This window comes from Hyla sarda, chromosome 13 (genome assembly GCF_029499605.1).
Source record: "Hyla sarda isolate aHylSar1 chromosome 13, aHylSar1.hap1, whole genome shotgun sequence".
Lineage (NCBI taxonomy): Eukaryota > Metazoa > Chordata > Amphibia > Anura > Hylidae > Hyla > Hyla sarda.
This window is the reverse complement of record NC_079201.1, coordinates 2,452,786-2,465,844: the sequence shown is the minus strand read 5'-3', so window position 1 is coordinate 2,465,844 and position 13,059 is coordinate 2,452,786. Positions and strand designations below refer to the sequence as shown.

The following is a 13,059-nucleotide window of genomic DNA, read 5'->3' as shown; positions in this document are numbered from 1 at the left end:
GTAGAGGTTGGCACTGTTATGGGGGCTCTGTGCCTGGACAATATTACTATGGAGGGGAAGGCCTGGCAGCGACCATACAATTCGACCACCTGACACTGAAACAAAATAAATGAAGACCTAATTAAGCCAATTACGGGTCGGCTACAATAAAATGGCGGCCCGTTCTGAGGACACTGCTGGGGCTCAGGGCGGCCTCACTCGCTCTCTGCTCCACAGTTGCCGTCTATTGGCTGACAGTTCCGGTGACGTCAGTGGCGCTGATTGGTTGTTGTTTTCGTAGTTCTGAGCGGTGGAGCACTACATTTCCCGGCGTCCCCCGCGGCCGCTTCCTGTATGATTAGTGGACGGCTCTTCCGGTGCTGTCTCCAGGTGTGAGATGCGGATGATGATTTGTTCCCTGTAGTTGTCATGGAGGAGGCGGCTGAGCTGCTGCTTGTGATCATGTGACCCCATTCACCCTGCGCTTCTGTCCTAGATCCAGTGTTACCACGTGACTGACCCCAGACTCTCTAGATCAGGCATTCTGGTTCTTGTTGTCCTCCAGGATCCGCTGGGGTTGTTTCTGGTGGCTTTGTTGTCTGACCCTACAGGGAGCCCCTCATGTGATCTTCTGGGGGTCCCTCCATGTGACGGGGTCCCCCGGGAGTCATGCCCCGATCCAAGGAGATCTGTGACGATGTGCGGAAGAAGATTGTGGAGGCCCATGAGGCCGGGAAAGGCTATAAAACCATCAGTAAGGTGTTTGACGTTCACCGCTCTACTGTTATATCCATCATATATAAATGGAGGATGTTCAAGACCACCGCTACACGTCCCCGGAGCGGGCGGCCCACCAAGCTGGACATCATCGTCCGCAAGGTCAGGAGAAGCGGCGCAGGTAACTGGTCACACCCCTGATCTCCTGTCACAGGACAACACTGAAGAGCTGCAGTAATGGCCGCTGAGACGCTAAACATGTCACTGTCTTGTATTCCCAGGTACTCGGAACGGGAAAGTCACAACAGAGGATGAGCGAGCGCAAGAGGAGAAGAGCGAGCGCATCACAGGTACCAGACACTGGACCGGTGGGTTCTGTACTGACCACATATTCTGTCCATCTTATACTCCAGTCACATCCACAGCTGTATACACACGTCTTGTACTCCACTCACATCCACAGCTGTATACACACGTCTTATACTCCAGTCACATCCACAGCTGTATACACACGTCTTGTACTCCAGTCACATCCACAGCTGTATACACACGTCTTGTACTCCTGTCACATCCACAGCTGTATACACACGTCTTGTACTCCTGTCACATCCACAGCTGTATACACACGTCTTATACTCCAGTCACATCCACAGCTGTATACACACGTCTTGTACTCCAGTCACATCCACAGCTGTATACACATGTCTTATACTCCAGTCACATCCACAGCTGTATACACACGTCTTGTACTCCAGTCACATCCACAGCTGTATACACACGTCTTATACTCCACTCACATCCACAGCTGTATACACACGTCTTATACTCCTGTCACATCCACAGCTGTATACACACGTCTTGTACTCCAGTCACATCCACAGCTGTATACACACGTCTTATACTCCACTCACATCCAGAGCTGTATACACACGTCTTATACTCCACTCACATCCACAGCTGTATACACACGTCTTATACTCCACTCACATCCAGAGCTGTATACACACGTCTTATACTCCACTCACATCCACAGCTGTATACACACGTCTTATACTCCACTCACATCCAGAGCTGTATACACACGTCTTATACTCCACTCACATCCACAGCTGTATACACACGTCTTATACTCCACTCACATCCACAGCTGTATAAACACGTCTTATACTCCACTCACATCCACAGCTGTATACACACGTCTTATACTCCACTCACATCCACAGCTGTATACACACGTCTTATACTCCACTCACATCCAGAGCTGTATACACACGTCTTATACTCCAGTCACATCCACAGCTGTATACACACGTCTTATACTCCAGTCACATCCACAGCTGTATACACACGTCTTATACTCCAGTCACATCCACAGCTGTATACACACGTCGTATACTCCACTCACATCCACAGCTGTATACACACGTCTTATACTCCAGTCACATCCACAGCTGTATACACACGTCTTATACTCCAGTCACATCCACAGCTGTATACACACGTCTTATACTCCAGTCACATCCACAGCTGTATACACACGTCTTATACTCCACTCACATCCAGAGCTGTATACACACGTCGTATACTCCACTCACATCCACAGCTGTATACACACGTCTTATACTCCAGTCACGTCCACAGCTGTATACACACGTCTTATACTCCAGTCACGTCCACAGCTGTATACACACATCTTATACTCCACTCACATCCACAGCTGTATACACACATCTTATACTCCAGTCACATCCACAGCTGTATACACACGTCTTATACTCCAGTCACATCCACAGCTGTATACACACTTCTTATACTCCACTCACATCCACAGCTGTATACACACTTCTTATACTCCACTCACATCCACAGCTGTATACACACGTCTTATACTCCACTCACATCCACAGCTGTATACACACGTCTTATACTCCACTCACATCCACAGCTGTATACACACGTCTTATACTCCACTCACATCCACAGCTGTATACACACGTCTTATACTCCACTCACATCCACAGCTGTATACACACGTCTTATACTCCAGTCACATCCACAGCTGTATACACACGTCTTGTACTCCACTCACATCCACAGCTGTATACACACGTCTTGTACTCCACTCACATCCACAGCTGTATACACACGTCTTGTACTCCACTCACATCCACAGCTGTATACACACGTCTTGTACTCCACTCACATCCACAGCTGTATACACACGTCTTGTACTCCTGTCACATCCACAGCTGTATACACACGTCTTGTACTCCTGTCACATCCACAGCTGTATACACACGTCTTGTACTCCTGTCACATCCACAGCTGTATACACACGTCTTGTACTCCTGTCACATCCACAGCTGTATACACACCTCTTGTACTCCTGTCACATCCACAGCTGTATACACACCTCTTGTACTCCTGTCACATCCACAGCTGTATACACACGTCTTGTACTCCTGTCACATCCACAGCTGTATACACACCTCTTGTACTCCTGTCACATCCACAGCTGTATACACACGTCTTGTACTCCTGTCACATCCACAGCTGTATACACACGTCTTGTACTCCTGTCACATCCACAGCTGTATACACACGTCTTGTACTCCTGTCACATCCACAGCTGTATACACACGTCTTGTACTCCTGTCACATCCACAGCTGTATACACACGTCTTGTACTCCTGTCACATCCACAGCTGTATACACACGTCTTGTACTCCAGTCACATCCACAGCTGTATACACACGTCTTGTACTCCTGTCACATCCACAGCTGTATACACACGTCTTGTACTCCTGTCACATCCACAGCTGTATACACACGTCTTGTACTCCTGTCACATCCACAGCTGTATACACACGTCTTGTACTCCTGTCACATCCACAGCTGTATACACACGTCTTGTACTCCTGTCACATCCACAGCTGTATACACACGTCTTGTACTCCTGTCACATCCACAGCTGTATACACACGTCTTGTACTCCAGTCACATCCACAGCTGTATACACACGTCTTGTACTCCTGTCACATCCACAGCTGTAGACACACGTCTTGTACTCCAGTCACATCCACAGCTGTAGACACACGTCTTGTACTCCAGTCACATCCACAGCTGTAGACACACGTCTTGTACTCCAGTCACATCCACAGCTGTAGACACACGTCTTGTACTCCTGTCACATCCACAGCTGTAGACACACGTCTTGTACTCCTGTCACATCCACAGCTGTAGACACACGTCTTGTACTCCAGTCACATCCAGAGCTGTATACACACGTCTTATACTCCAGTCACATCCACAGCTGTATACACACGTCTTGTACTCCAGTCACATCCACAGCTGTATACACACGTCTTGTACTCCAGTCACATCCACAGCTGTATACACACGTCTTATACTCCACTCACATCCACAGCTGTATACACACGTCTTATACTCCACTCACATCCACAGCTGTATACACACGTCTTATACTCCACTCACATCCACAGCTGTATACACACGTCTTGTACTCCAGTCACATCCACAGCTGTAGACACACGTCTTATACTCCACTCACATCCAGAGCTGTATACACACGTCTTATACTCCAGTCACATCCACAGCTGTATACACACGTCTTATACTCCACTCACATCCACAGCTGTATACACACGTCTTATACTCCAGTCACATCCACAGCTGTATACACACGTCTTGTACTCCAGTCACATCCACAGCTGTATACACACGTCTTGTACTCCAGTCACATCCACAGCTGTATACACACGTCTTGTACTCCAGTCACATCCACAGCTGTATACACACGTCTTGTACTCCAGTCACATCCACAGCTGTATACACACGTCTTGTACTCCAGTCACATCCACAGCTGTATACACACGTCTTGTACTCCAGTCACATCCACAGCTGTATACACACGTCTTGTACTCCACTCACATCCACAGCTGTATACACACTTCTTATACTCCAGTCACATCCACAGCTGTATACACACGTCTTATACTCCACTCACATCCACAGCTGTATACACACGTCTTGTACTCCTGTCACATCCACAGCTGTAGACACACGTCTTGTACTCCTGTCACATCCACAGCTGTAGACACACGTCTTGTACTCCAGTCACATCCAGGGGTACAGAAGTGGACAACATTAATGGTACCTTCTGCTAAAGACTGAGAAGTCCACAATGTCCCTTTTAAAAAAACTTGAAAATTAGAAAAGTAATAAAAAATATACTGAACATTAACTGATGAAAATCAGACATCAAGAAATCATTAACATAAAAACAAAACTAAACAAAGTAATGAAACTGTCCTGGACACAATGATGGTTCCCCTACATAAGATTAGAAATAATGTGAGAATAATGAGGTATTACACTAAAGGGCGTCCTGGGATCAGCGTCTCGGGTCCTCAGTCAGTCTGACTATTATGGGGCGAGGAGCAGTCACTGGTGTTGGTGTCATGGTGTGAACCACATTGAACATGGATCACAGAGCATTATGGGGGCAATGTGGAGGCAATGTGCTGCCCAGCGTCAGGGGGCACTCCAGAATAATGACCCAAAACACAGCGAAACATTGGACTATTGTGAAGTGGCTCTTATGAGTCCTGATCCTCTACCTGATCTAGAGAAGACACCTTCACCCCTGAGACATCTGGAGCAGGATCTTATGAGGAGGAGCCAAGATACCTGCAGTCTGGAGAAGACATCTTCACCCCTGAGACATCTGGAGCAGGATCTTATGAGGAGTACAAAATACCTGCAGTCTGGAGAAGACATCTTCACCCCTGAGACATCTGGAGCAGGATCTTATGAGGAGTACAAAATACCTGCAGTCTGGAGAAGACATCTTCACCCCTGAGACATCTGGAGCAGGATCTTATGAGGAGTACAAGATACCTGCAGTCTGGAGAAGACACCTTCACCCCTGAGACATCTGGAGCAGGATCTTATGAGGAGGAGCCAAGATACCTGCAGTCTGGAGAAGACATCTTCAACCCGGAGACATCTGGAGCAGGATCTTATGAGGAGTACAAGATACCTGCAGTCTGGAGAAGACATCTTCACCCCTGAGACATCTGGAGCAGGATCTTATGAGGAGTACAAGATACCTGCAGTCTGGAGAAGACATCTTCACCCCTGAGACATCTGGAGCAGGATCTTATGAGGAGTACAAGATACCTGCAGTCTGGAGAAGACATCTTCACCCCTGAGACATCTGGAGCAGGATCTTATGAGGAGTACAAGATACCTGCAGTCTGGAGAAGACACCTTCACCCCTGAGACATCTGGAGCAGGATCTTATGAGGAGGAGCCAAGATACCTGCAGTCTGGAGAAGACACCTTCATCCATTAGACATCTGGAGCAGGATCTTATGAGGAGGAGCCAAGATACCTGCAGTCTGGAGAAGACACCTTCACCCCTGAGACATCTGGAGCAGGATCTTATGAGGAGGAGCCAAGATACCTGCAGTCTGGAGAAGACACCTTCACCCCTGAGACATCTGGAGCAGGATCTTATGAGGAGGAGCCAAGATACCTGCAGTCTGGAGAAGACATCTTCAACCCGGAGACATCTGGAGCAGGATCTTATGAGGAGTACAAGATACCTGCAGTCTGGAGAAGACACCTTCACCCCTGAGACATCTGGAGCAGGATCTTATGAGAAGCACAAGATACCTGCAGTCTGGAGAAGACATCTTCACCCCTGAGACATCTGGAGCAGGATCTTATGAGGAGTACAAGATACCTGCAGTCTGGAGAAGACATCTTCACCCCTGAGACATCTGGAGCAGGATCTTATGAGGAGTACAAGATACCTGCAGTCTGGAGAAGACTCCTTCACCCCTGAGACATCTGGAGCAGGATCTTATGAGGAGTACAAGATACCTGCAGTCTGGAGAAGACATCTTCACCCCTGAGACATCTGGAGCAGGATCTTATGAGGAGTACAAGATACCTGCAGTCTGGAGAAGACGTCTTCACACCTGAGACATCTGGAGCAGGATCTTATGAGTACAAGATACCTGCAGTCTGGAGAAGACATCTTCACCCCTGAGACATCTGGAGCAGGATCTTATGAGGAGAAGCCAAGATACCTGCAGTCTGGAGAAGACCTCTTCACACCTGAGACATCTGGAGCAGGATCTTATGAGGAGGAGCCAAGATACCTGCAGTCTGGAGAAGACACCTTCACCCCTGAGACATCTGGAGCAGGATCTTATGAGGAGGAGACAAGATACCTGCAGTCTGGAGAAGACATCTTCACCCCTGAGACATCTGGAGCAGGATCTTATGAGGAGTACAAGATACCTGCAGTCTGGAGAAGACATCTTCACCCCTGAGACATCTGGAGCAGGATCTTATGAGGAGTACAAGATACCTGCAGTCTGGAGAAGACATCTTCACCCCTGAGACATCTGGAGCAGGATCTTATGAGGAGTACAAGATACCTGCAGTCTGGAGAAGACCTCTTCACCCCTGAGACATCTGGAGCAGGATCTTATGAGGAGTACAAGATACCTGAAGTCTGGAGAAGACATCTTCACCCCTGAGACATCTGGAGCAGGATCTTATGAGGAGAAGCCAAGATACCTGCAGTCTGGAGAAGACCTCTTCACACCTGAGACATCTGGAGCAGGATCTTATGAGGAGGAGCCAAGATACCTGCAGTCTGGAGAAGACACCTTCACCCCTGAGACATCTGGAGCAGGATCTTATGAGGAGGAGACAAGATACCTGCAGTCTGGAGAAGACATCTTCACCCCTGAGACATCTGGAGCAGGATCTTATGAGGAGGAGTACAAGATACCTGCAGTCTGGAGAAGACATCTTCACCCCTGAGACATCTGGAGCAGGATCTTATGAGGAGTACAAGATACCTGCAGTCTGGAGAAGACATCTTCACCCCTGAGACATCTGGAGCAGGATCTTATGAGGAGTACAAGATACCTGCAGTCTGGAGAAGACCTCTTCACCCCTGAGACATCTGGAGCAGGATCTTATGAGGAGTACAAGATACCTGAAGTCTGGAGAAGACATCTTCACCCCTGAGACATCTGGAGCAGGATCTTATGAGGAGTAAAAGATACCTGCAGTCTGGAGAAGACATCTTCACCCCTGAGACATCTGGAGCAGGATCTTATGAGGAGTACAAGATACCTGCAGTCTGGAGAAGACACCTTCACCCCTGAGACATCTGGAGCAGGATCTTATGAGGAGGAGCCAAGATACCTGCAGTCTGGAGAAGACATCTTCACCCCTGAGACATCTGGAGCAGGATCTTATGAGGAGTACAAGATACCTGCAGTCTGGAGAAGACCTCTTCACCCCTGAGACATCTGTAGCAGAATCTTATGAGGAGTACAAGATACCTGCAGTCTGGAGAAGACATCTTCACACCTGAGACATCTGGAGCAGGATCTTATGAGGAGGAGCCAAGATACCTGCAGTCTGGAGAAGACATCTTTACCCCTGAGACATCTGGAGCAGGATCTTATGAGGAGGAGCCAAGATACCTGCAGTCTGGAGAAGACACCTTCACCCCTGAGACATCTGGAGCAGGATCTTATGAGGAGTACAAGATACCTGCAGTCTGGAGAAGACACCTTCACCCCTGAGACATCTGGAGCAGGATCTTATGAGGAGGAGCCAAGATACCTGCAGTCTGGAGAAGACATCTTCACCCCTGAGACATCTGGAGCAGGATCTTATGAGGAGTACAAGATACCTGCAGTCTGGAGAAGACACCTTCACCCCTGAGACATCTGGAGCAGGATCTTATGAGGAGGAGCCAAGATACCTGCAGTCTGGAGAAGACATCTTCACCCCTGAGACATCTGGAGCAGGATCTTATGAGGAGTACAAGATACCTGCAGTCTGGAGAAGACACCTTCACCCCTGAGACATCTGGAGCAGGATCTTATGAGGAGTACAAGATACCTGCAGTCTGGAGAAGACACCTTCACCCCTGAGACATCTGGAGCAGGATCTTATGAGGCCAAGATACCTGCAGTCTGGAGAAGACACCTTCACCCCTGAGACATCTGGAGCAGGATCTTATGAGGAGTACAAGATACCTGCAGTCTGGAGAAGACACCTTCACCCCTGAGACATCTGGAGCAGGATCTTATGAGGAGTACAAGATACCTGCAGTCTGGAGAAGACATCTTCACCCCTGAGACATCTGGAGCAGGATCTTATGAGGAGTACAAGATACCTGCAGTCTGGAGAAGACACCTTCACCCCTGAGACATCTGGAGCAGGATCTTATGAGGAGGAGACAAGATACCTGCAGTCTGGAGAAGACACCTTCACCCCTGAGACATCTGGAGCAGGATCTTATGAGGAGGAGCCAAGATACCTGCAGTCTGGAGAAGACCTCTTCACCCCTGAGACATCTGGAGCAGGATCTTATGAGGAGTACAAGATGCCTGCAGTCTGGAGAAGACATCTTCACACCTGAGACATCTGGAGCAGGATCTTATGAGGAGGAGCCAAGATACCTGCAGTCTGGAGAAGACATCTTTACCCCTGAGACATCTGGAGCAGGATCTTATGAGGAGGAGCCAAGATACCTGCAGTCTGGAGAAGACACCTTCACCCCTGAGACATCTGGAGCAGGATCTTATGAGGAGGAGCCAAGATACCTGCAGTCTGGAGAAGACATCTTCACCCCTGAGACATCTGGAGCAGGATCTTATGAGGAGTACAAGATACCTGCAGTCTGGAGAAGACACCTTCACCCCTGAGACATCTGGAGCAGGATCTTATGAGGAGGAGCCAAGATACCTGCAGTCTGGAGAAGACATCTTCACCCCTGAGACATCTGGAGCAGGATCTTATGAGGAGTACAAGATACCTGCAGTCTGGAGAAGACACCTTCACCCCTGAGACATCTGGAGCAGGATCTTATGAGGAGTACAAGATACCTGCAGTCTGGAGAAGACACCTTCACCCCTGAGACATCTGGAGCAGGATCTTATGAGGCCAAGATACCTGCAGTCTGGAGAAGACACCTTCACCCCTGAGACATCTGGAGCAGGATCTTATGAGGAGTACAAGATACCTGCAGTCTGGAGAAGACACCTTCACCCCTGAGACATCTGGAGCAGGATCTTATGAGGAGTACAAGATACCTGCAGTCTGGAGAAGACATCTTCACCCCTGAGACATCTGGAGCAGGATCTTATGAGGAGTACAAGATACCTGCAGTCTGGAGAAGACACCTTCACCCCTGAGACATCTGGAGCAGGATCTTATGAGGAGGAGACAAGATACCTGCAGTCTGGAGAAGACACCTTCACCCCTGAGACATCTGGAGCAGGATCTTATGAGGAGGAGCCAAGATACCTGCAGTCTGGAGAATCTAGAGCTGCACACGTCGCTCCTGTCACACATCTAGAGCTGCACACGTCACTCCTGTCACATGTAGAGCTGCACACGTCACTCCTGTCACACATCTAGAGCTGCACACGTCACTCCTGTCACACATCTAGAGCTGTACACGTCGCTCCTGTCACACATCTAGAGCTGCACGCGTCACTCCTGTCACACATGTAGAGCTGCACATGTCACTCCTGTCACATCTAGAGCTGCATGCACACGTCACTCCTGTCACACATCTAGAGCTGCACACGTCACTCCTGTCACACATCTAGAGCTGCACACGTCACTCCTGTCACACATCTAGAGCTGCGTGCACACGTCACTCCTGTCACACATCTAGAGCTGCGTGCACACGTCACTCCTGTCACACATCTAGAGCTGCACACGTCACTCCTGTCACACATCTAGAGCTGCACACGTCACTCCTGTCACACATCTAGAGCTGCACACGTCACTCCTGCCACACATCTAGAGCTGCGTGCACACGTCACTCCTGCCACACATCTAGAGCTGCGTGCACACGTCACTCCTGTCACACATCTAGAGCTGCGTGCACACGTCACTCCTGTCACACATCTAGAGCTGCGTGCACACGTCACTTCTGTCACACATCTAGAGCTGCACACGTCACTCCTGTCACACATCTAGAGCTGCACACGTCACTCCTGTCACACATCTAGAGCTGCACACGTCACTCCTGCCACACATCTAGAGCTGCGTGCACACGTCACTCCTGCCACACATCTAGAGCTGCGTGCACACGTCACTCCTGTCACATATCGAGAGCTGCACACGTCACTCCTGTCACACATCTAGAGCTGCGTGCACACGTCACTTCTGTCACACATCTAGAGCTGCGTGCACACGTCACTTCTGTCACACATCTAGAGCTGCACACGTCACTCCTGTCACACATCTAGAGCTGCACACGTCACTCCTGCCACACATCTAGAGCTGCACACGTCACTCCTGCCACACATCTAGAGCTGCGTGCACACGTCACTCCTGCCACACATCTAGAGCTGCACACGTCACTCCTGCCACACATCTAGAGCTGCACACGTCACTCCTGCCACACATCTAGAGCTGCACACGTCACTCCTGCCACACATCTAGAGCTGCACACGTCACTCCTGCCACACATCTAGAGCTGCACACGTCACTCCTGCCACACATCTAGAGCTGCACACGTCACTCCTGTCACACATCTAGAGCTGCACACGTCACTCCTGCCACACATCTAGAGCTGCACACGTCACTCCTGCCACACATCTAGAGCTGCGTGCACACGTCACTCCTGTCACACATCTAGAGCTGCGTGCACACGTCACTTCTGTCACACATCTAGAGCTGCGTGCACACGTCACTTCTGTCACACATCTAGAGCTGCACACGTCACTCCTGTCACACATCTAGAGCTGCACACGTCACTCCTGTCACACATCTAGAGCTGCACACGTCACTCCTGCCACACATCTAGAGCTGCACACGTCACTCCTGCCACAGATCTAGAGCTGCGTGCACACGTCACTCCTGCCACACATCTAGAGCTGCACACGTCACTCCTGCCACACATCTAGAGCTGCACACGTCACTCCTGCCACACATCTAGAGCTGCGTGCACACATCACTCCTGCCACACATCTAGAGCTGCGTGCACACGTCACTCCTGTCACACATCTAGAGCTGCGTGCACACGTCACTCCTGTCACATATCTAGAGCTGCACACATGACTTCTGATGATCGGGGTGCGGGCGGCCTGACCACACTGATCAGGCATTGATGGCGTATCACAAGGATGGACCATCAGTATTGTAGTCCCGGCCCCCCTGTAATCCCCCGATTCTCATCCTCTCATTACACATTGGGGTGACCTCGTGTCTTTGCTTCTGTCAGGACGCCCTAATGTTCACACACGGGCAGAAGACGATGAGATCTTGCGCTCCACTAATCCACTGCCGCACAACGATCAAGCAGTAACCACGGCAATGCCGAAAAGAACAAGAGGCCATAAAGAAAAGACGAAGGAGTCGGGTCTGATGGGCAACTGCGTTTGGGGCTCCGTGGAGCATCCGGAGGCGCTGATCCTGTGCTGTGAGATCTGTGGCGCCTGCTTCCCCACAGAACCTGATCTGGAGAGTCACCAGGCGCAGCACCTGGACAAGACGCAGCACGAGTGCGAGGAGTGCGGGAAAAGCTTCCAGTCTGCGGCCGGTCTCAAGACACACAAGAGACGGAAACATGGCCGCTGAAAGCAGTCTGGGGGGTGAGGGGTTACATGACCAGTGTTGGGGGGCTCTCGTGAGGTCACATGACCCTGGCCTCCTGTACAGGTCCGTATGTTGCAGGTCTGGGAGGACACGTTCTCATGGTGCTGTAGACATGGCAGCATCCGATCTTGTACATTAAATGTGATCTGCATCCATGACTCTTGTGGTGTTTGGGATGACGAGAATCCATTGGGGTGATAACTTGTGATGAGCCGCCCCGTCCCCTTTATTAGTAGTGTTCCTGGAGCCCTTCTGCTATTGCAGTACTACATCTCCCAGCATGCCCTAAAAGCAGACTAAATGTATGCAATGCGCCCGCTCTTGAGCTATGCAGCATGCGCAGCAGCTGAGAGCGTGTTATAGTCAGGACCGGCATTAACCCTTTAACTGCCGTAATTAAAGTTCATTGCGGCATCTAAAAGTCTTGGGAATAACTGCTGGTTAGCTCAGGTATGTCCCGATCAGCTGAGAGGATGGCCGGAGGTCCCTTACCGTGCTCCGGAGTGCAGATAACTGATCAATGCTATGCTATGGCACGGCATTGATCAGTGTATGCAATCTACATAGTGTAATATACAAATAGTGAAAAAAAGTGTAACAAATAATAATAATAAATGTGAATTAACCAATATCATAATGAAAATTTCCCACTTTTCAAAAAGTTTAAATAAAATAAGAAAAACT

The 13,059-nt window shown here is 49.6% G+C and overlaps 1 protein-coding gene across 2 annotated transcripts; it reads left to right on the top strand.

Annotated features, from left to right (window-relative positions):
* Window positions 1-271: 271 nt before the first annotated feature.
* Window positions 272-12,551, top strand: LOC130297253 (zinc finger protein 43-like). 2 transcript variants are annotated; one of them, XM_056549510.1, is made up of 3 exons: window positions 272-877; window positions 978-1,064; window positions 12,002-12,551. In XM_056549510.1, the coding sequence occupies exons 1-3, from the start codon at window positions 649-651 to the stop codon at window positions 12,355-12,357; spliced, it is 672 nt and encodes a 223-aa protein (XP_056405485.1). In that variant the 5' UTR covers window positions 272-648; the 3' UTR covers window positions 12,358-12,551. The 2 variants fall into 2 exon arrangements, with proteins under 2 accessions (XP_056405485.1, XP_056405486.1); XM_056549511.1 differs by having other exon boundaries at window positions 283-877; window positions 978-1,046; window positions 12,002-12,549.
* The last annotated feature ends 508 nt before the right edge of the window (window positions 12,552-13,059 follow it).